This window comes from Microcaecilia unicolor, chromosome 1, assembly GCF_901765095.1.
Source record: "Microcaecilia unicolor chromosome 1, aMicUni1.1, whole genome shotgun sequence".
NCBI lineage: Eukaryota > Metazoa > Chordata > Amphibia > Gymnophiona > Siphonopidae > Microcaecilia > Microcaecilia unicolor.
Genome location: NC_044031.1, coordinates 137377478 through 137403033, shown reverse-complemented (window position 1 = coordinate 137403033; position 25556 = coordinate 137377478). Strand labels below are relative to the sequence as shown.

General features: G+C 41.9%; 1 protein-coding gene across 3 annotated transcripts in view; it reads left to right on the top strand.

Annotated features, from left to right (window-relative positions):
- The window catches only part of SLC25A13 (solute carrier family 25 member 13), a 424259-nt gene that overhangs the window by 367108 nt on the left and 31595 nt on the right, over positions 1–25556 (top strand). For all 3 annotated transcript variants that reach the window (XM_030200826.1, XM_030200808.1, XM_030200817.1), the window contains exon 15: positions 11981–12119. In XM_030200826.1, the coding sequence (XP_030056686.1) occupies positions 11981–12119 (139 nt within the window). The remainder of the gene's footprint in view (positions 1–11980; positions 12120–25556) is intronic.

The window sequence follows — 25556 nt, the reverse complement described above, 5'->3', positions numbered from 1 at the left end:
GTTCCTAAAATCATGCTTAAGTATCCAATCAACTGCTGGAGAAAGTAACCATCAATGTCACACTAGAAAGTCCTGAATTCCCCACTGGAGCTTGAGAAAGGTCCAAAGAATCCACAGTAATATCTGCTTCAGCAAAAGTCACCCCAAGTTTATTAATGTAAGGTATGTGTTCAGGATAGATAGTAAATGGTCCATAAGAATCACATGGAAAGTTTATTCATCTCATAACATAAGAACATAAGAGTAGCCATACCAGGTCAGACCAATGGTCCTTCTAGCCCAGTGTCCTGCTTCCTAAACAGGGGCCAAGCCAGGTTACAAGTACCTGACAGAAACCCAAATTGTGGCAACACTCCATACTACAAATCCCAGGGCAAGCAGTTGCTTCCCCTATGTCTGTCTCAATAGCAGACTATGGGCTTTTCCTCCAGGAGTTTGTCCAAACCTTTTTTAAACTCAGATACACTAACCACTGTTACCACATCCTCTGGCAAAGAGTTCCAGAGCTCAAATTAGCACACTTCCAGTTTTGCTTGTATCCCAGTAAGATCCTTTATCAAAGTTGCTTGAGCTGTTTGTATGTGAGACACAGTAACTGCTAACATTTCCCCCACAGATTGAAACTCAATCATAATCACTTAATATTGTAAAACCTTTCTTTCCAGATCCTTCAGTTGAGATGTAAAATAATTAGCCACTGGAAGCATAATCTTGGCCAAATCCAAGATGGCAACCCAAGTGGTATCTAGAGTTATTACCAGCAGCTTACTGCAGCAACATCGGATCTTCCTATCTCCAAACCAACAGCAGAACAGGAGAATCTCCAGGGTAGGCCATTTCTTCAGGGTTATGGTATCCCCTCTAAGCCAAGAAGATGTACTGTGGCACTGTGCTCAGGGACCAGTGAGCTAACCATACATGGCTGCAGGGTGGAGTTCTCAGGTCTGGGCTTAATATTGCTTTTTCTGGCCCAGGGGATCAATCACCTTCTCTAAGGGCTTCTGATCCTAACAGGCTTACCACTGGACTCCTCGGCTGTTCCCCATGAGTTACAAACACATCAATAGGTCTGCCAAAGGGCTATGCAGAAGCCTGAGGGCTGCCTCCGCTTATGCTTCCCCATAGTGGTAAATTCAAACAAAACAGGTAAGAAATCCTACATCTCTGACCTAATGCAATATACAAAATGGCAGCAGTCTTGTTTTATTTCTATTTATTACCTCTAAAGTGGACTAACACAGTAACCACACTACTGTACCCAATTTGAAAGGAGGAATGAGGGTGGAAGTTTTTAATTTAAAAGAAGAAGACTGTTGAGAGGGAAAGGAGAGGACTTGAATTTAGCAACAAAATCTCATCCAGCTGTTCTGCCTTCTTTTGCTTTTATTATGTAAGTGTAGTGCCTCTCCTATGTCCGCACTGCCCACTTTGTGGAGTTTTGGTGTGCTGCATAACATACTTGAAAATGTTGGTGTGCCTTGTTGAAAAATTTGGAGAACACTGTTAATAGGTTACCTTTAGAACTGTACCACAGTCTCTGTCCTGTCCCTAGCAATTTAACTATGCCTTTTTTATTTGGCCTCTAGAATCTAACCTTTAATAAAGTCCTTGCCTCGTGGGGCTTACTAATAAGATAAAGCAAAAATGAACGGGAAGAGGCACAAAAATGGGGAGAATGAGAGATGGAAAAGAAGCGATAGAGGAAAGAAGTGATAAGGATCTGGGATGATGCAATACTCTGAGAAGGAAAAGCAGGGCTTGATGTAGGAAAAGAGATTGTGCCAGACTGGAATAAAAAGAATGGGGTGGAGAGAACGATGAAAAAATTGTGATTGATGGCGTAAGGAAAAGGGAGGATAGATCTAGAATGGAATGGAAATGGGCATTAGTATTTTCTCAGACAGAAATCACCACTTTTTGCACTGATTATGACCAATAAAGTGGCAGTCTTGCAGTTTCTTCCGTTTTACCTTGGTGGTGGCACCATCCTCTTAGGGATTTTATGTCAGTTCTCATATTTGAGTTTTAACTAAAAGTATGAACAAGAAGAAAAACAATTAACATTGCATCTGACAGCAGTGTATTAATAGTAAATTATACACCTGCAACTTAATCCTCTGTAAAGTAGAAATTATAGAAAGACAGAATAGCAAGAGGCAAAAGGAGCCATTACTTTTTACCTCTCTGACCTCTTTATGTGCTCATCTTCCACTTCCATTCACTGCTCTAGTGCGTAGTCTTGGATGTATCTGGACCAGGAGGCTTCGCCTCTTTTGATTCAAATCTTAAGCAGCTTTTCTGTTTGGTGCTTTTCAAATAACATGGAGAGGCATAATCGAACGGGGCTGGCCATCTCCAAGGCTGGCCCTGGATAGCGGCATACCCAACCGTATTATTGAAACAAGATGACCGGCCATCTTTCATTTCGATAATACGGTCGGGGCCAGCCAAATCTCAACATTTGGGCCGGCGTTAGAGATGGCCGCCATTGGTTTCCCGCCAATAATGGAAACGAATGGCAGCCATATCAAACCCGGCCAAATCCAAGGCATTTGGTCGTGGGAGGAGCCAGCATTTATAGTGCAGTGGTCCCCCTCACATGCCAGGACATAGCTCCCAGGTGCATACCTCCCTTACTTTGTGTGCTGAGCCGCCCCCCAAATCCCCCCCCAAACCCACTCCCCACAACCCAATCTCAACATTTGGGCCGGCGTTAGAGATGGCCGCCATTGGTTTCCCGCCAATAATGGAAACGAATGGCAGCCATATCAAACCCGGCCAAATCCAAGGCATTTGGTCGTGGGAGGAGCCAGCATTTATAGTGCAGTGGTCCCCCTCACATGCCAGGACATAGCTCCCAGGTGCATACCTCCCTTACTTTGTGTGCTGAGCCGCCCCCCAAATCCCCCCCCAAACCCACTCCCCACAACTGCACACCACTATCATAGCCCTTAGGGGTGAAGGGGGGCATCTACATGTGGGTACAGTGGGTTTGGGGGGGATTGGAGGGCTCCCATTTACCACCACAAGTGTAACAGGTAGGGGGGGATGGGCCTTGGGTCCACCTGCCTGAAGTGCATAACACCCACTAAAAACTGCTCCAGGGACCTGCATACTGCTGTCATGGAGCTGGATATGAGATTTTAGGCTGGCATAGAGGCTGGAAAAAAATGAATTTTAATTTTTTGGGGGATGGAAGGGGGTTGGTGACCACTGGGGGAGTTAAGGGGAGGTGATCCTCAATTCCCTCCGGTGGTCATCTGGTCATTTGGGGCACTTTTTGGAGGCTTGGTCCTAAAAATAAATGGACCAAGTGAAGCCAGCCAAGTGCTCGTCAGAGCGGGCCTTTTTTTCATTATCGGCCAAATCTGGCCATCTCGTAACCATGCCCCTGTCCCGCCTTCCATACCCTGCCAAAACGCCCCTTTTAACTTTGGTCGGCCCTGCGACAGAAAGCAGTTGAAGCCGGCCAAAATCGGCTTTCGATTATACCGATTTGGCCGGCTTCAGGAGATGGCCGGCCGTCTCCCGATTTGTGTCGGAAGATGGCCAACCTTCTCGTTCGAAAATAAACAGGATAGTAACATAGTAGATGACGGCAGAGAAAGACCTGCACAGTCCATCCAGTCTGCCCAACAAGATAAACTCATATGTGCTACTTTTTGTGTATACCTGACCTTGATTTGTATCTGCCATTTTCAGGGCACAGACTGTAGAAGTCTGCCCAGCACTAAATAAGTTTCAGCTTTTTGTCCGAGTCTAGTAGTTGAAAGCCTTTTTTGTTTTTAGGGGGTTTTTTTGGCGGGAGGGATGTACTTTTTAGCCCCCTTCCTGACATTTATGTGGCAATATTTTGTTGCATGTCTCACAGTGATTGCAAAGTACCCAGGGATATATTCTTATGAAAGCAGCTCTTAACACCCCTAATATTGAGCAGGTTCCTTCATTGTGTCCAGGGAAGGGGGGACTGTAATTTTTATTGTTTGGCACCCCCAATCATTCTGAAGTATTGGCACCAATGGCTTGAGTAAACAAGATAACATAAGACCAGTTTTTCAGTCTGGGTATACTGGGTGTTGATTGGACTCCCATTAGGTTTACTGAATGCTTTTAACTAGTTGACAAGATAAATGCTCAGTAAGATGATAATGATTTCTGCCCTGGTCTTCCATTACAAACAGTAAAGTCTTAAAGAACATTGTGTATCGGAAAATGACATTTACTTGTCAGTATATAAGGTAAAAGCTTGGCTTCATAGGCACAAAAAAAAAATAATTAGAAAACATGTACAATGAATCATGACAAATGGAAGCTCAGATGAACATTTAATAGAAAAGCTGGAGTTGCAGCCTTCCAGCAGAGAATGTCATGGTGCCTTGAAAATAAATAGATGTTCTTTTAAACGATGCATGTAAAACTAAGAGGCCTTTTTACTAAAGCTTATCGCGCACTAAATGCTACATATGTATTTTATACCTGTGGGCTGCACTTAGCACAGGCGGTTATCGCATGCTGTGCTTTAGTAAAAGGGCCCCTGAGTATAACATCCTTTTTGTTTCTTATTCTGATAAATAAAGTTTGCCATAACCTTTAACAAAGTTTCCTGGTTTCTGTCTTCCTTCTATTAGTGCATCACCTGTTGTACTTATTCAGTCATGGTTAGATGATTATGTACAGTTAAATCCAGTGATTCCAAGTAGGATAATATAAATTTGCTAGAATTAATTAGAATGTTTTGAATGAAAATTGGGTTTCAGTGTAGTTTTTTTTTTAACTACGTCTTCGGCAAAATGAAGATCCCCTAGGTAAAGTGCTCTCATCTTTATATGATCTTTCCCTCTTAATTCCCTGATACGATTTGTATTACCGCCATCATAGCCTTGGTATAAAAACTGACCCTTAACCGAGGGGTCCTTTTACTAAGGTGCACTGAAAAATGGCTTGTGCTGGTTTAGACGCGTGTATTGGACGCGCACAGATCCATTTTTCAGTGCACCTGCAAAAAAGGCCTTGTTTTTGACCAAAAGTGGACGTACATCAAAATAAAAATTAGCTTGCATCCATTTTGGGTCTGAGATCTTACCGCCAGCAATTGACTTAGTGGTAAGGTCTCTCGCGTTACCTGTGCAGTAATCACCTACACGTGTCAAGTCAGAGATACCACCCAATTTTCACCATGCGCCAAAAAAAATGTATTTTCTGGCGTGAGTAGTGGATGCACGTCAAAAATGAAATTGCCACAGGGGCCACGCAGTAGCCGGGCGGTAACTCCAAATTTGACACACATTGGGCTTGCATAGGCCCTTACGCGGCTTAGTAAAAGAGCCCCCAAGATGGCTACAAAGTAGTGGCTGAAGTCTAAAACCTATTCCAGGTTTCCTAGTACCAGAAAAGACTTAAGTCATAGCAAAATCTCAGCGATGACTGTATTCACCCACATACCACCTCCTACTAATCCATCATTAGTTCTCTAAGTAATGGAGTTCAATACCAGCAAATCACAGCTGTGCAAGTTGCTCCTTTACATTTGTTGCAGTTTGCCTTTGCTGATTCTTACCACCAAGGCTCTGTTATTGAGCACTGCGTTCTAAGTCCTAATCCATCTTCCTTTCAGCACAACACATTAAGCTGTATTTGTTCTTCTCCTTCCCTATCCATTGGCACTCTTCTTTCAGATTAGAGGTGCTCTTTCAGGTCATTCTTTTTCTTTTTGTTTTACCTACCTTGATATCAACAAGTGCAGTACAGGTGCAGTTTAGAATGAAATACTATTAGTACACTAGAACAAACAAATAACATAAGTTACAAACACCCAAGCCAAAGACTCCATCCTACAGTCATTCACATCTTAGTTTTTCTTAGACAGTGGCTTTGTGCATGGGATAACAAGGGACTAATCAGTTTCCCTGTGCTCATGTACATACATTATGACTCAGTTCAGAGGTTATGCAAAATTAAATTATTCTGAATCCAGGTTACAACTGTAACCTCAGTTTTAAGCCACCGAGAGACTGAACCTGGCCCGGGGCAGGGCCGCCACCACCACCACCACCACCCCTTCCACCCCCCCCCCCCCCCCCCTCCGATCGCTGCCGCAAAATACCTTATTGGCTGGCGGGGATCCCAAGACCCCGCCAGCAGAAGACGTCTTCCAGCTCTGCTCTTCTGCCAATTGCCTGCCTCTGCAGCTGCTTTTTCTCTCAGGGCATACTCATTTTCAAAACCGAGCATTCGCCGTGAAAGGAAAAGCAGCCGCTCAGCTGGGCAGAACAGCAGCGCTGGAGTTGCTCCTCCGGGTCCTCCCCAGCTTCTAAGGGGGGCCCGGCCGCGGCGCCAGAGTTTTCTCTCTCCTGCTCCTGTCGGGACGCGATCACTCTGGTCCTGGCAGGAGCAGGAGAGAGACCCCGGCGCTGGGTCCTGTTAAGCCACAAGTGATCTGTTGCTGGATCCTGCCCTACCACTCTCCCCACTATGAAAATTAAATTAAATACAAAAAACCCTCATATTCCCTCTGTCCCCAAGTCCTCAGTTTCTTACCCCATCTCGTGGGTGTTCATGAGGCAGGTTGACTCCCATTTGCTTTTATCCTACCAGTGCTTTATTTCACAGTGACATTGGTGTTATTTTGCTACACGACCCTTCTCTGTGCCAGATATAGTAAGGGGCTAGGGGTGGGTAGACAAAGAGTGGAATATATATATATATATATTGGTAGCAGTAGCAGGGCCTAAACACTCGGGGGAGGGGGGGAATTCTATAAGCACTGAAAAATGGATGCCAAACAAAATTGGTGCCAAGAACTAGATTCTATATATGGTGCCTGAAAACTCTGTACAGAATAAAATTCGGCCTAAGTGTATTCTGTAAGCAGCACCTATATTTAGGCATGGTATATAGAATACGCTTAGTTGATATCAGAGCGCTTAACACTACGCGTATCCATTTACACCAAGGGAAACATGGCGTAAATGCCAGTGTGTAGATTTAGGTGCACAGGGGCATATTCTATATCAGTGTGCATAGATTTTGGAGCACCTACGAAATACCCATTTCCCTGCCCATAATCATGCTCCTGTTTGGCTGCACACATTAGAATTTAGGCACAGTGCATTACAGAATATGTCTAGCAAGTTGTGCATGTAAATTCTAATTATAGCCAATTAATGCTCATTATTTCTTGTTAAGACCTGTTATCAACGCTGATTAACTTGTTGAGCCAATTAAGTTACACAGGACTTGATTTCAGTACGGAACACTAGGTGAGATATATAGAATCTGGGGGTAAGCGCTTGTCTATAATGGGTGGGTGCCCTTTATAGAATAGCGCATACTGCCAATTCCCATGCCTAACTTTGAGTGCCAGAGTTACGCCTACTGAAACCTGGTGTAAATACTGGCACCCAAGTAAGGTGCGCTTACCCGGTATTCTGTATCTACACACGTAACATTTTGGAATGCCCCTGACATACCCTCAAGCCCCCCCCCCCCCCCACTTTGGGATACAAGTTATGGGAGTTAGGTGCCCTGCCTTATATCGTGCAGCCAGATTTTAATGAGTGCCAAGTAACATCAGTAATTGGTTATAGGCTCCCAATTATTGATGGTTAAGAGCTTATTAGCCAAATAATTTGCTTGCACATCTCAACAGCATGGCCAAATTTGGCCACTTTATAGAGAATCCAGGGGTCTGTGTATCGCTGAGATAGTAATTGAGGTTCCATGATTCATTCAACACATTGAACTGAGATTGCAGCTAACTGCAATTCACGTCATATCTTGGGTCCTTAGTGAGGTTTGTTGTTGATGTGGTTATTTTTTTATTTGTTACATTTGTATCCTACATTTTCCCACCTATTTGCAGGCTCAATGTGGCTTACATAGTACTGGGGAGGTGTTGCATACTCCGATGTAAACAAAAGTTCATGTGGCACAGCCATATTAGGGAATCATTCAACGGAAGAGTTGTGTTATGTTCATTTCGTCCTTTAGGTTTGTTGTGTTGCAGAGATCAGGCATTTATGATGGATTGGTAGGGTATGCCTTTTTATACAGGTTAGTTTTTAGTTTTTTCCAGAAGTTTAGGTGTTCAAACGTGGTTTTCAAGGCTTTTGGTAATGCTTTCCACAGTTGTGTGCTTATGTAGGAGAAATTGGATGTGTAGGTTGATTTGTATTTGAGTCCTTTGCAGCTTGGGTAGTGCAGATTTAGGTACGTTCCTGTTGATTTGGATGTGTTTCTAGTTGGTAGGTCGATCAAGTCTATCATGTATCCCGGGGCTTCACCGTAGATAATTTTGTGGGCCAGAGTGCAGATTTTAAAAGCAATGCGTTCTTTGATTGGGAGCCAGTGTAGTTTTTCGCGGAGGGGTTTTGCACTTTCAAATCGCGTTTTTCCGAAGATAAGCCTAGCGGTCTGAAGTTTCTTTAATGTTTGTTCTTTGCATCCCACATAAATTCCATTGCAGTAGTCTACGTGGCTTAGTACCAATGATTGTATCAGGCTGCAAAATGTTTCCCTCAGGAAGAATTGTTTCACTCGTTTGAGTTTCCACATTGAATGGAACATTTTCTTTGATGCCTTGTCTGGGGTTTGGACAATTAAATCAACATAAAGCTAGATTTGCTGCCATATGTTAATGCACATTATTGCCCATTAGTGTGTGTTAACGAGATTTATGCACCTAATGAGTGAATAGGCCCATTTTGAAACTGCTTTTAATAAAAATGATTTGAAGTTTAAAAAATTGTGAGACCTGTGTTAAATTGTGTTAACATGCTTTTACAAATGTTAGTCTTCTCTGACCTTTAAATTACCAATTCTCAAGCAATATTTCACTTGATGCCTGACCCGAGCTGGTAAGCATAGTTTTACAGATACCCTCTGGTATCACAGAGCTAACCACTCTGAGGACTGGTTTACTGCTGAAGAAACTCTTCCCTTATTTAGTTCATATAAGCCTCTGTCAAACTAGCATACAACTACTTCAGATAACACAGCGACTGTAGGAGATGTGAAAGCACCATCAGTATAGTTTATAAATGGGAGTACTGATACAGGAGCCTATGTCATCATTATTACATGCTACAAGAAAACTGTTTGGTTTTTAAGAAAGATGTGTGTCTTTGTTGAGCTTAAAGGCTGGCTCAGCCTATTTAAATTACTATTATCCGGCTCCTGCTTCATTACTGTAAATTGAACTAAGTCTGTATAGCTTATTATAATGATACCTTAGGGGAAATGGGGAGCTGTTCAAACACTGCATTTTCATTCTGACTGAGATGGGAAACAGTTATCATCAGAGACAAACTTCCTGGAGGTGCCGAGCTTTACACAGTGCGGGAGGCACCTCTTGGCAGTTTCTGTTGTCTGTTGCCCTGATTAAGGAGCAAGAATTATAAATTTTGTCTGAAAGGGAAACTCACTCGACAGCCTGTCTCCCAGTTCTGAGGCATGCACAAAAGGAGTCTTATATGAGATATGCCAGTCTAAGACACTGAGTTTGTGATTAATATTTTTTCCATTACCAACAATCTACTAACAATCCCAGGTTTCTGTCCGGCTAGTTAGTGCCCGGTCTGCTGAAGCTCAGCCAGGAAGTAATCTACCAACCATCTAGATGCTAAAATAATAGTTATAATGGTTGCATCCATTAGTCGGCCACCAACACATAATGCCAATGGAAAATATGAATAGGAAGATACAACATGGGGAGTAATTACTGAACATGTTAAAAAGGGACATGTTTATTATGACGGAGGGGGATAATTGGTTCTGGACTGATGAGTTGGTTGTTATAATGGATTTTTATCTGATATTTTCCAGTTTTGTTATATGCCTTTCTAGCTTGCTCTCTAAGGGGAGTCTTTTACTAAGGCGCACTAGCATTTTTAGTGCGTGCTAAAAATAGGCATGCTCTAAATGCTATAGACGCCCATAGGAATACATTGATGTCTCTAGCATTTAGCGCGAACCTGTTTTTAGTAAAAGACCCCCTAAATGTGGGCTTCAGCATGTGATGATCATATGATATATTGTTTTGTTTCCTTTTGTGTTAATTTTCTGTTTTTCCTTTCTGGCTTTTTTTTTTTAATGTTAAAATCTTTAATAAAACAGAAATAAAATGGGGAGTAATTTTATAAGCAACTTGAACATATAGAATAGAACATCTTATTCTGTGCTTCACTAAGGCACTTATAAAATTGTCCTGGTTTGTACACACTTAAAAGAAGGCACTAGGACAGCCTAGCATACCTTTTTATGCAATGCATGCATAAGCATTCCGGATTGCACATATACTTTCTATGATGCAAGCTGCAAGTATTTTATAATGGGAAATCTGTATGAGGGTTGAGGTGTAAATGCCTGTGCCTACTTTCTGGGGGTAAATTTTATAAACGTATATAAGGTCCTTTTACTGAGCTGTGGCATGGCCTTGGCGCACCCTTATACGGTGCACTAAGGCCAGTTTTTGCCATGGCCGGGAAATGGCTGGTTTTCCATTTTCTGATTTAATGGCCATGTGGTAATGTTGCCAATAACACATGGCCATTAACAAAAATTAGCTTGTGAGCCCTTACTGCCACTTATTTTGTAAGCGGTAAGTGCTGATGGTAAGGTCAGTAAATTGTGGAACTCTATACCTACACAAGTTCATGTGATTTCTAGTTATCTACAGTTTCGTAAGGGATTGAAAACTTATCTTTTTAGTAAACATCTGAATGATTAATTTTGAAAGCCTTTGTAATTTTCCAGTATATGTTTTAAACTTATGCAACCTGCTTAGACTCTTTATTGATATTAGTGGGATATAAATACCCTGAATAGAATAGAATGTGCTAATCAGCATGTGGTAATGTAATGATTAGCACAGACAAACCCATTCTCTGCCCCCAGACATGCCCCTTCGGCAAAAAAAAATATATATTTTTTTTTTATCAGACTGGTAGCGTGTGCACATGTCAAAAGTACTGTGGAACGCTTTAGCATTCCCCACAAGAAAAAGAAAATAAGATAATACCTTTTTTATTGGACATAACTTAATACGTTTCTTGATTAGCTTTCGAAGATTGCTCTTCTTCGTCAGATCGGAAATAATTATTTCCGATCTGACGAAGAAGGGCAACCTTCGAAAGCTAATCAAGAAATGTATTAAGTTATGTCCAATAAAAAAGGTTTCTTTTCCATGTTTTATTTCTATTGATTACCTTTAAAAGTGGACTAACATGGCTACCAAGCCTCTGTACACATTCCCCACAGAATGCCATTTGAAGCTGCAGTAAGCATGCATTAGGGTTAACTGTAGCTTGGTAAAAGGGCCCCATAGGCACATGTTTCCCTTATAAAATATATGCAACATACATATCTGTGTGCTTTGCTTCGCAGAGGGCAATTTTCATGCTGCCCATATTGCTGCAAAGTTTGTAGATACTTTTTACCTACAGATTTTCTGGCAAATGTCAAAATGAAAGCACTCGCAGGTACATGCACTGGCTTATTCTTCAGGTACTTGTTCTAGCCAAAACAATTTGAAAATGCAACCTAATCTTGCTCCCAGGAATGCCTCCATTCAGTGCAGGGGAAAGTGTGTGTATATTTGCTTCTACATAGAAACAGCAATTTTTTAATAGCACATTTTCACTGGCAAAACACTGTTTTATCCACAGAAAGGGCTTTGAAAGTTATCTTCTTAATGATCAATAGAATCTCCTGTTCATCAAACTTCAATAACTCTAGGGGATAATACTCCTATTTCAAACTATGTCTCTTAAAATAAGAAAAAAAAAACCTGGCTGTGTGCTATGTTTGATGGCTTATGCAGACCCGAGCGACTGTATATGTTCCTGTTCGCTTACTACTTTTTGCACTACAGAACCCAAACCTGCTTCAGTGACATTTATTCCATCAATTTTAGTAAACTTGTACAGATATTTCATTAATTGCTTAGCAGTTCTAATTTATTTCTGCTTCAATGTTTCTTTAGGGTGCTAAGGCATGCTTTTTGCGTGACATCCCATTCTCTGCTATTTACTTTCCTTGTTACGCTCACTTGAAGAGTGCTTTCGCAAATGAAGATGGACGGGTCAGCCCTGGATATCTGCTTTTGGCGGGGACTATTGCTGGTAAGTGGCTGAAAAGAAATGGGAAGGGATTTGATATACCGCCTTTCAGTGGTACAATCAAAGCAGTTTAAATATTATATATACCGTATTTTTCGGACTATAAGATGCACCGGACCATAAGACGCACCTAGGTTTTAGAGGAGGGAAATAGGAAAAAAAAATTTGCTTTTTCCCTCCTCTAAAACCTAGGTGCTCCGGTGCATCTTATCCGAATCCCTCCCTCCAAGTTCGGGATCGCCCTCAGGGTTACCTCCGAAGGTAGAGATTTGGCTGGCTGGCAGGCCGCCCGCCCTCCCTCCCTCCCTCCCTCCGAGTTCGGGATCGCCCTCCCCCCGGCCCTGTCACCACTTCTCCCTACTCACGCGATCTTCCCTGGTGGTCTAGTGACGTCAGGGCAGGAAAGAGCCCCCTCTTTCCTGCCCAGCGCTGCTCTCCATCCTCCTGTATGCATTGCTGCCTGACGGTCTCGGCGAGATTCAAAATGGCCGCCGAGAATTGAAGTCTCGGCGGCCATTTTGAATCTCGCCGAGACTGTCAGGCTGTATACAGGAGGATGGAGAGCAGCGCGCTGGGCAGGAAAGAGGGGGCTCTTTCCTGCCCCGATGTCACTAGACCACCAGGGAAGATCGCGTGAGTAGGGAGAAGTGGTGACAGGGCTGGGGGGAGGGCGATCCCGAACTCGGAGGGAGGGAGGGAGGGCGGGCGGCCTGCCAGCCGGCCAGCCAAATCTCTACCTTCGGACTATAAGACGCACCCCCCATTTTCCTCCCAAATTTGGGGGGAAAAAAGTGCGTCTTATAGTCCGAAAAATACGGTAGGTACTTCCACCCCTTTGTCAGTTTAGTTTCAGGATATTTACAGTGGATATGCATAAGAGAGATGTACATGCATTACCTTTGTGGAATGCAGATATCTGGTAATGATAAACTGTTCTTACAGTGGTGGAAATAAGTATTTGATCCCTTGCTGATTTTGTAAGTTTGCCCACTGACAAAGACATGAGCAGCCCATAATTGAAGGGTAGGTTATTGGTAACAGTGAGAGATAGCACATCACAAATTAAATCCGGAAAATCACATTGTGGAAAGTATATGAATTTATTTGCATTCTGCAGAGGGAAATAAGTATTTGATCCCCCACCAACCAGTAAGAGATCTGGCCCCTACAGACCAGGTAGATGCTCCAAATCAACTCGTTACCTGCATGACAGACAGCTGTCGGCAATGGTCACCTGTATGAAAGACACCTGTCCACAGACTCAGTGAATCAGTCAGACTCTAACCTCTACAAAATGGCCAAGAGCAAGGAGCTGTCTAAGGATGTCAGGGACAAGATCATACACCTGCACAAGGCTGGAATGGGCTACAAAACCATCAGTAAGACGCTGGGCGAGAAGGAGACAACTGTTGGTGCCATAGTAAGAAAATGGAAGAAGTACAAAATGACTGTCAATCGACAAAGATCTGGGGCTCCACGCAAAATCTCACCTCGTGGGGTATCCTTGATCATGAGGAAGGTTAGAAATCAGCCTACAACTACAAGGGGGGAACTTGTCAATGATCTCAAGGCAGCTGGGACCACTGTCACCACGAAAACCATTGGTAACACATTACGACATAACGGATTGCAATCCTGCAGTGCCCGCAAGGTCCCCCTGCTCCGGAAGGCACATGTGACGGCCCGTCTGAAGTTTGCCAGTGAACACCTGGATGATGCCGAGAGTGATTGGGAGAAGGTGCTGTGGTCAGATGAGACAAAAATTGAGCTCTTTGGCATGAACTCAACTCGCCGTGTTTGGAGGAAGAGAAATGCTGCCTATGACCCAAAGAACACCGTCCCCACTGTCAAGCATGGAGGTGGAAATGTTATGTTTTGGGGGTGTTTCTCTGCTAAGGGCACAGGACTACTTCACCGCATCAATGGGAGAATGGATGGGGCCATGTACCGTACAATTCTGAGTGACAACCTCCTTCCCTCCGCCAGGGCCTTAAAATGGGTCGTGGCTGGGTCTTCCAGCACGACAATGACCCAAAACATACAGCCAAGGCAACAAAGGAGTGGCTCAGGAAGAAGCACATTAGGGTCATGGAGTGGCCTAGCCAGTCACCAGACCTTAATCCCATTGAAAACTTATGGAGGGAGCTGAAGCTGCGAGTTGCCAAGCGACAGCCCAGAACTCTTAATGATTTAGAGATGATCTGCAAAGAGGAGTGGACCAAAATTCCTCCTGACATGTGTGCAAACCTCATCATCAACTACAGAAGACGTCTGACCGCTGTGCTTGCCAACAAGGGTTTTGCCACCAAGTATTAGGTCTTGTTTGCCAGAGGGATTAAATACTTATTTCCCTCTGCAGAATGCAAATAAATTCATATACTTTCCACAATGTGATTTTCCGGATTTAATTTGTGATGTGCTATCTCTCACTGTTACTAATAACCTACCCTTCAATTATGGGCTGCTCATGTCTTTGTCAGTGGGCAAACTTACAAAATCAGCAAGGGATCAAATACTTATTTCCACCACTGTATATCCCGCTATTACCTCACAGTTCAAAGCAGGTAACACAATCACAAGAGACCAGAAACAATCTTCTGGGGAATAAGAGCTAGAAAAATATTAAACACAGTCAAGAATTTCAATGCAAATTTATGAAACAGAAAAGTTTTAACCCTTTTCCTAAAAATGAAATAAGACTGAAAGGAATGAAAGATGTCAGCAAATTGTTCCAGCATCTGGCCACCTAAAAGGCCAAAGTTAATTCGAATAAGCGTAGTCTCTTCTTCCCCTTAACCAAGGGGAACAAGAAGACCATATCATCCTTTCAATTTGCCCTCTGGGCAACAAGGAACTGGAAATGGTCGTAAAGATAATTAGGTGCTAGACCATGCATGACCTTGAAAAGAAAACTAGCTATCTTGAAAGCTACGCTGACCTTAATGGGCAACTAGTGCAATTTGATAAAACTGGGAGAAATATTGTTAAATTTGATCAACTCCAAAATCAGATGGATTACAGTGTTTTGCATGTTCTGTATTTTCCTAAGTAGACCCTAGTTACATCCTAGCTATATAAGATTACAATAATCTGAGAGACTAAGGGGCCTTTTACTAAGTCACATAGGCACATACGTGCGACGTACGGGCATCAATTTTGACTACCACCCGGCTACCGCATGGCCCAGGTGGTAATTTCATTTTTTATGCACATCCACTACGTGCACCGGAAAATTTCCGGCGTGCGGCACTAATCAGCAGTGTACACGCGCTGACAATTACCTCTTGGTTAATGCGCGAGACTTTACCACTAAGTCAATGGGTGGCGGTATGGTCTCAGGCCCAAAATGGATGCGTGACAATTTTTATTTTGCTGCACGTCCATTTTTGGCCAAAGGCCTTTTTTGCAGGTGCGCTGAAAAGTGGTCATGCACACATCCAATGCACTCGTCTATACTAGCGCAGGCCATTTTTCTGTATGCCTTAGTAAAACAACCCCTAAAAGCGCCTGTACTAACAATGTAAATTGATCCATTTCAAAGTAACTTCAAACACATCTTAATTTCCGCATTAAAAGAAAACATTTCCTAACTAAGGAGGAATCTTGGTTTTCCAAAGAAATAGAGCTATCAACTAAAACACCCAGAATCTTGATAACCGTGGAAAATTAAAAAAATAGTTTGATTAATGCAAATTATCTTAGGAATATTCTCTGGTTTAGTATCAAAACATTAAAAACAAATTCTGTATTTAATTTTAATTTATAGCAGAACATCCAGTTATCTAATAATGTTATGCAGTGTTGGATTTTGGAGATGTCAATATCAGATATAGAATTAAATGGTATTAAAATAGAAATATCATCTGCATAAATATAATGTAGGAAATTAAGTATAGATATCCTGAAAAACAGACAACGGTGCTCCGGGACCCCCATCCCACACTGCCAAAAATGATCAGTGCCACCCCAAGTATAGGACAGTCTGTTAGAGATTAAGAAGTCTGCTGTGAGCACGTACTGGAAGAGTGGACCAGAATCGTTCCCAAATGTGCTGAAATTTCAAACCCGCCGTACCTGAAGATCTGGAGGAAGTGGGGAGAGCCAGGCAATCAATATAGTCTTTTGATCCAAGAGCACTGCCTGGCCCAGAAAATCATTCATTCCCCCAGACGTCAGCTGCTCAACATGAAACTCCCCAAAGAGAATGATGAGATCCAAGTGCAGTTTATATGACCATCAAGGTAAAATCATGGCCAGAAGCCACTTCCAAAATGCCATGACCATAGGACAAGTCCAAAACAAGTGCCCCCCCCAATAACGCTCCTGCACCTGAACATTTAGGGCAGGCATTTGTAGAAGCAAAGCCCACCAGATGGACTGTCTGAGGAGAAACAAACAGACGAAGAGCAAATTTATATTGGCGCTCCCAGTGAAGAACGGCAGAGCTACAGAATTGGATGGTCCAAACATAGGTTTGAAGTATTTATTTATTTATTTATTTATTTTTTTCTATTAGATTGTAAGCTCTTTGAGCAGGGACTGTCTTTTTTCTATGTTTGTGCAGCGCTGCGTATGCCTTGTAGCACTATAGAAATGCTAAATAGTAGTAGTAGTAAGTAGTTCGCCGATCGCTGTACCTTTAGTCTGTTGATAATATTTGCCATCAAATGCAAAAAAGTTTTTTGTAAGTGCTATTGTTGCAAGTTCAACAATAAGTTGAGTCGGTATCCTAGGTCTTAGATTCTGATTTACCAATTTCTCTTTGATAATTTCTATTGATTCTTTCTGTGGGATATTAGTGTACAAACTCTCTACATCAAAGGTCACTAATAACATATCTTTACTAGGTGTAATTTTATTCAACATATTAATAATATCAGAAGAATCACGTGTGTAGGAAGGGATACTGTGAACCAGAGGACGTAAAAACTTATCGGTAAAAATTGATAAGGGTTCTAATAAGGAACCACAGGCAGATATGATTGGTCTACCTGGAGGTTTGGACAGAGATTTATGTATCTTTGGGAGAATATATATAGTAGGTATAGTGGGTTCCTTAACCACTAGAAAACTAGCTTCTTTTTCAGTTAAATACTGTGCTTTTCTTCCTATTTCAACAAGAGAGGAAATTTCATTTTGAATATTAATTGTGGGGTCTTTATTCAATATCTTATAAAAGGACTGATCATTGAGTTGTCTATAAATTTCATCTATATAGTCTTTCCTATTCATGACTACAACGGCTCCACCTTTGTCTGCCGGTTTTATAATAATACTATGGTCTTTCTGTAATGTTTTAATAGCAGTATTTTCTTCCCTTGTTAAATTATAGAAAGTCCTCTTATTACCTTGTTTCTCTAACGTTGCTATGTCTTTAAGTACGACAGTTTCGTAGGCTTGTATTAGATGGTGGGTGTTGGCAGGCGGGAGCCATTTGCTATTATTTTTGACAATAGATTGGTCATTATACTCAGATGATTTTTTTGAGAAAAATTCCATGATCTTTAGTTTACGTATAAACTTAAAAAATTCAATTCTTGTTTTAAAAGCATTATATTTTGGCGTGGGTATAAATGATAAGCCCTTACTCAGATCTACGATCTGCTTTGTACAGTTTCCATCTTGGAGTTTGCAGATCGTCTGCCCCTTTGTTTTCTTGGTAGTAAGTAGTTCTGCAGAGATCAGACAGGAGAGATTCCTGGACTGAGCCAGTACGTAAGACTTACAGAAAATCTCTTCCGCAGTATCTTTTAGAATAAATACAATTTTAAAACTCTCATAGATAGGGACCCACAAGATTCTGACAGCAGATGAAATCTGACAAAGGGGAAGTAGCTGTCTTGATTCCAACTGACAGTGCTTGGGGGGGGGGGGGGGGGTGCAAAGGAGAATAGACAGACAGACTCTGTGGGTAGCAGTGGCTCTGGTTCCCTCTTTCCTACCATACATACTTTTCTTTCTGCCAGTAGTATACCAGGACAAAATTCTTTCTTGGGAGCCATTGAATTAACACTTCTGAGAATGCCCTTACTAAACATTTGGGATCTAGGCATATGCCTAGTCTGGAGAGAAATAAGATTTAATAGGAATGAAATAAGGAATCGTGAATTTCAGGGATAAGATTGTTACACAGATTGTGAGCCAAGAAGGAAAAGGTAGCAACATGTGAAAAGGCTTGTTGGAATTCCATCTAGCCCAGTATCCCGTTTCCAAACAGTGGCCAAGCCAGGTTACAAGTACCTGGCAGAAACCCAATTATTAGCAACATTCCATGCTACCAATCCTGCGGCAAGCAGCTGCCTCCCCATGGACTTTTCCTCCAGGAACTTCTCCGAACCTTTTTTAAACCCAGATCTACTAACCACTGTTACCACATCCTCTGGCAAAGAGTTCCAGAGCTTAACTATTCATTGAGTGAAAAAATATTTCCTCCTATTTGTTTTAAAAGTATTTCCATGTAACTTCCTTGAGTGTCCCCTAGTCTTTGTACTTTTGAAATGAATAAAAAATCAATTTACTTCTACTCGTTCTACACCACTCAGGATTTTGTAGACCTCAATCATATCTCCTCTTATCCATCCCTTTTCCAAGCTGAAGACCTTTTCCTCATACGAGAGGAGTTCCATCCCCTTTATCATTTTGGTCGCTCTTCTTTGAACCTTTTCTAATTCTGCTATATCTTTTTTTTTTTTTGAGATACAGCAACCGGAACTGAACACAATATTCATGGAGCGATACAAAGGCATTATAGTATTTTCAGTCTTCTTCACCATCCCTTTTCTAATAATTTCTAGCATCCTGTTTGCTTTTTTGGGTGCCACCATACATTGAGCAGAAGATTTCAGCGTATCATCTACAATGACACCTAGATCTTTTTCTTGAGTGCTGACCCCCAAGGTGGACCCTAGCATCAGGTAACTGTGATTCAGATTATTCTTTGCAATGTGTATCTCCTTGCATTTTTCCACATTAAATTTCATCTGCCATTTGGTTGCCCTGTCTTCAAATTTCCTAAGGTCTTCCTGCAATATTTCACAATCCGCAGGTGAAGCCAGTTAAGCCGCTATCCTCCTCCTCTTTCTTTTACCCTGACTGTGGGAAGAGGTTGGATTGGGGTATGTTGAAAACTTTTATGGATGGAAAGTTGTGGCAGTCACTTTACTTCAGACAACATACATCTTGTGTGTGTGGATGGAGACCGGCCGGACCGGCCCAACCATTAGTCAAGACTAGGCAATCACCTACATTAGCATCTTTAGGGGGGAAAGCCGCAAAGAGCACTTGCAGTCAAAGCAAAACAGTGGATGCTGACAGCCACATAAACTCAAAGAACCATCAACACATACCTGCATGAAGGATGGGCAATTTCATACACCCATTAACCTGGGTAAATGGTTTTGGAAACTTCCCTCATTTGTGTGTATAATATATATACACCCCCTCCCCCATAAAAAAAATTATATTTAAAAGCTTGTTGTCTTAGAGGGGACAGATAAAGGCCTGAAATCGAATTGAGTGGGGAGGAGGTTCAAGAATGACGGTTCACTTAGAACACACAATGTCGTTGCACCAACCCTGGAGAAAGGAATAGGAAGATTCAGGGTAGAGGAGGGTGACAGAGAGCCCTTATTTTGGTACTCCCTCCTCCCCTTACCTATAGCAGATTCTTTGCAGCACATATTAACCAGGCTTCTGGACAATAAGGGTCACCCACCACACACACACACACACACACACATCTGTCATCCAATAGAGATTACTGGTTCTGCATCTGTCATAATATTTCTAACTCACTTTAGACAAACATCTAATGTAGAGCTATATAATGTAATTAAATCATGCTAGCAGTGCATCCGGGCTATACATTTGGAATGATCTGCATTGTTGTTTTGCTTTCTAAATGCTGCTGAGGCTCTGGGGCAGTTCTCAACCTTTTTTCAGTTGAACACACCTGATGGACGATGTTCAAATATATAACATACCGCATACATGACCCTTACAGCTCTTTGGTCTGACACAGTATAGCAGATCTTATGAGTTAAATGTAAACATGCTCTGCATCTACAAAAAGCCAAACTCCCCCCAACAACAGATGCAGATCACAAGTAGAAAATTTCTCCATGGGAAGTCGCCTTACAGGGAAATATTCTGATTCTTATGTCATTTAAGCAATAGCAACATAAATCTCTCCTTTACTAGGCACATTATAAAATAATAAAAAACCTGAAACAAAATTGTAGCTCAACATACATGTAACAAACATGTCATATAACAGTAGCACTAATCCTATGATTCAAATAGCAAGAACCCTACAAATATTACTCTGGGACCTAAAACACCAATACAGGTAAAACAGAACAAGTGGTACAGCTACAGATCTCTATACAGGGACTGTTTGCAAGCAGAATACCACAACTCCAATTGCTGGTTTAAATTGAGGAGATAAGAACAGAACTCATCCTGTATTTCTGGCCACTTATCATGAAAAGTAAACGTGTGATTGTATCTAATATACAAAACATAGACTGGCCCTCACAAATTCAGAACAAATGAACAAAACTCGGAAATAGAAATACAAAGACAAAAATTGAACTGGAAACCCAAGCAATCAAACTTGGTATGTACAACATGGAAGAAATGAAAATAGAAATACATATGTCCTCTTATACTGATCACAATACAAAACCATTTGCAATGTACGTTTCCCAAAGCTAACATATTTCAATTCATAGTAACATAGTAGATGACGGCAGAAAAGACCTGCATGGTCCATCTAGTCTGCCCACGATAAACTCATATGTGTATACCTTACCTTGATTTGTACCTGTCTTTTTCAGGGCACAGACCGTATAAGTCTGTCCAGCAGTATTTCCTGCCTCCCAACCACCAGTCCCGCCACCCATCACCGGCTCTGGCACAGACCCCGTATAAGTCTGCCCTCCCCTATCCTAGCCTCTCAACCACCAACCCCTCTTCCCTCCCGCCACCCAATTTCAGCTAAGCTTCTGTGGATCCATTCCTTCTGCACAGGATTCCTTTATGCCTATCCCACGCATGTTTGAATTCCGTTACCGTTTTCATCTCCACCACCTCCCACGGGAGGGCATTCCAAGCGTTCACCACCCTCTCTGTGAAGAAATACTTCCTGACATCTTTCCTGAGTCTGCCCCCCTTCAATCTCATTTCATGTCCTCTCGTTCTACCGCCTTCCCATCTCCGGAAAAGATTCGTTTGCGGATTAATACCCTTCAAATATTTGAACGTCTGTATCATATCACCCCTGTTCCTCCTTTCTTCCAGAGTATACATGTTCAGGTCAGCAAGTCTCTCTTCATACGTCTTGGAATGCAACTCCCATACCATCCTCGTAGCTTTTCTTTGTACCGCTTCTATTTTTTTAACATCCTTCGCAAGGTATGGCCTCCAAAACTGAACACAATACTCCAGGTGGGGCCTCACCAACATCTTATACAGGGGCATTAAAACCTCCTTTCTTCTGCTGGTCACACCTCTCTCTATACAGCCTAGCAACCTTCTCGCTACGGCCACCGCCTTGTCGCACTGTTTCATCGCCTTCAGGTCCTCAGATACTATCACCCCAAGATCCCTCTCCCCGTCCGTGTCTATCAGGCTCTCCCCACCTAACACATACGCCTCCCTTGGATTTCTACTCCCTAAGTGCATCACTTTGCATTTCTTCGCATGAATTTTAATTGCCAAACGTTAGACCATTTTTCCAGCTTCTTCAGATCTTTTTTCATGTTTTCCACTCCCTCCGGGGTGTCCACTCTGTTGCAAATCTTGGTGTCATCCGCAAAAAGGCAAACTTTACCTTGTAACCCTTCGGCAATGTCACTCACAAATATATTGAACAGAATGGGCCCCAGCACCGATCCCTGAGGCACTCCACTACTCACCTTTCCCTCCTCCGAGCGAACTCCATTTACCACCACCCTCTGGCGTCTGCCCGTCAACCAGTTCCTAATCCAGTTCACCACTTCGGGTCCTATCTTCAGCCCTTCTAGTGTATTCAAGAGCCTCCTGTGGGGAACCGTGTCAAAAGCCTTGCTGAAATCTAAGTAGATGACGTCCATAGCACGTCCTTGATTTAATTCAAAATAAAACACTATTTTTTCTACTTTTGTTTGGACATTTTATTTTCCCATCTTGATGGTCCCAGTTTCTCTTTTCTGTCACATACATTTGTAGTGTATAACAGTGTGTATGTCTAGTAGCAATATAGAAATTAGTAGTAGTACAATTCTGGAGAGTGCACCTTCAAAAAGATACAAACAGAATGGAGTTGGTCCAGAGGGTGGCAACTGAATTGGTCAGTGGTCTTTGTTATAAAGCATATAGGGACAGACTTACAGATCTCAATATGTATGCATGCTTTAGAAGGCAGGTGGCTGAGGGGGGATATATGATAAATGACACTTAAGTACCTCCATGGCATAAATGCACAGGAGACAAGTTACTTTCAATTGAAAGGAAACTCTGGAGTTGAGGTGGGCAGAAGATGAAAGGGGGATAGACTCAGGATAAGGAAATACTTCTTCCAAGAAATGGTGGTGGATGCATGGAATGGCCTCCCAGTGGAGGTAGTAGAAATGAAGACTGTATCTGAACTCAAAGTTTGTACAAGCATAAGGGATTTCTAAGGGAGAGGAAGGGATAGATGGTATGGATGGGCAGACTGGATAGGCCGTATGATCTTTATCTGTTGTCATTTTCTATGTAAGGTAAATTGCCGTTTTGAACAGTGTACCTAGTACTCGGGTTTGAAAGTGTATAGTAGTGTTTTATAAACAAATGCCACCCTGACTGCACCACAAAAGGCAGATGAATATATAGACCAGAGACTGTCAGTGTTAACTCCAAATTTGCTAACTGCCTACAACACATTTGTGTCTATATATTCATCTGCCTTTTGTGGTGCAGTCAGGGTGGCATTTTAAGAAATAGTTTCTTGTTCAGCCTATGTAGCAGTTGAATTGCATCACCTTTTCCAAATTGCAGAAATAAGTTTTGTTTTTGGACATAACTTAATACATTTCTTGATTAGCTTTCGAAGGGCAACCTTCGAAAGCTAATCAAGAAATGTATTAAGTTATGTCCAATAAAAAAAGGTATCATCTTATTTTCTTTTCCGTGTTTTATTTTGTTTTATTTCTATTGATTACCTTTAAAAGTGGACTAAAACGGCTACCACACCTCTCTACTCAGAAATAAGCATGAAATCAAGGTCACAGAACTCTCGGCACCAGAGTTATATCAAATTAGTATTTTCTCCAAAACTGTTCATGTTTTCATGCCAGCAAGCATAAATCTTCCATAAAATTAATATGCATAAAAATCTCCCAACAAAAAGCCTGCAAACCAGTTTGCATGCACAGTTCTGAAATCATGCATCTTCTGCTCAAGGCTTAACTTTGCCGCAAGGGAGAAGATTGTGCAAGCACAAACTTGGAACGAAAAGCACAACAGAACTTTTTGCCTGAGGCTTAAACCTTGTCCTCAGAGTGGAGTATCACTGTACATCTTCTTGTATATATGAGAGGACTGCTTTTCCACAACCTTATTAATAATATAGCCTGTTTGCATGAGAAAAATGAAAAAAGGATGTTTTATTTTGTTGAAGGTTGCAGGGGTAGTGCATTCATTTTTTGTGTGTCTTTTAAGATTATGTTTACATTTCATTACTATGGCATGCATTGAAGAGAAAAGATATGATCCAATGTGGTATTAATCCATCAGTTCAGGACTTCCAGTGAAGTAATAGAGCAAGGAGGATGCTGACTTCTCAGCTTTTAAGCTGTTCCAACCGAATTGCCAAAATAACAGCGATTTAAAGCCTCACTGACAGAAAATGTGACTGGATTATTGACTTGTCATACATAACAGGGAGTATCCGAGAGCAGCAGCAACGGATGGCAACAAAAATAACAAAAAAGGAGAGAAGCTGTAGGGATGATTCAAAGATGGCAGATAAGCATGCATATCCATCACCCACATCATGTTCAGAATGGGCAGCAGAAATTGAAGCAGAGAAACAAGTGGCTGTAGAATGTTCATCAGTAAAACAGATGCAGCTTATTCTAGACAAACTAGACTCAAAGGAAAATCATTTTACCACTTTGGCCAAAGAGCTCCAAACATTGTAGCACAGAGTGGAGATAGTCAAGACCACAACTCATGAGGTATCTCAAGAGACTAAGAAGCTGTGGGAGGCAGTAACCGTGCTAGAGTACAAGCTGGATGAGCTGGAAAACCACTCCCACAGAAATAACTTGCGGTTAATTGGTCTACCTGAATCGCTACAAGGATCGGAACTGCAGGGCTATCTGAAAACATGGTTTCCCACGACACTGAAACTGCAAAGTACAGCAGGGCCCATCAAATGTGCGCATAGGTTGGGGCTGTAGCGTGCTATTGCCAACCGTCCCAGGGCAGTAATATTAAAATTGCTTAATTACACCCATAAGTTGGAAATCCTCCAAGAGAAGCGGTAAACATCTTGAATATGATGGATGGAAGGTTCTTTGTTTCCAGGACTATTCCAACAAAATCTCCATTCTGCACATGAAGTTCACACCCCTGTGTACCAGATATTCAAGCTGCAGGTGTACTTTAAGCTGGGGGTGTTTCACAATGGCACAACAAATATTTTTGAGGACATGGAAATTGCATTGGTGTTTGTGGAGCAGGTGGAGCAAGAAAGAAGTGTGTCTAACCCATGGTGGGTGATGATACACAGTCTAGTTCAGACAATATGAACTATTGCAGCACTGAGCACGGTAACCTTATGGTGAGAGTCAGGGGATTTTCTTTTGTCCCCTTGCTCTAATGAACTATTACCTGTAAGTTGACCATCACCACTAAAAACAGTTAAGATGCAGAAAGATTGGTGAGGCGATTCATTGGAGGAACGCATTGTTGGTGTACACATGGCTTTAGAATACCACCTCGGAGTTTTCCCTGACTTTACGAATGCTGACTAATCTGGCAGCCATATTGGTATCTTGTATAGCATAGCAACTCTTATTTGTGTCTCACACAAGGCATTCAAAGGCGAGTAAAGACCCATATTGGAGACACGTTTGACAGCACCAAAGAGGCCTATCCGATAGTGATATATATTATATTTACAGATCTTGTTAAAATAGAGTTCGAGGTTTGATATGTAAGTTTGTCATATAAGGTGAGGGATACCAGGGAGTATGTAGTATTTTGGGTTTGGTAAGAGGATGGTCATGGAATTTGGGGGGTGAATTTGGGAGGGTTTCAGAGTTAAAGTAATGTTCCAGTTGGAGAGGGCTTATTCAAGGCCAAGTTTGTTTGCTGTACCACAGAATCATTATAAAACATCTTATTGGCTTACAGTATCATTTAAAATGGGATAGTAGGGTTAAAACTAAAAACAAACCAAAAATAAACAAA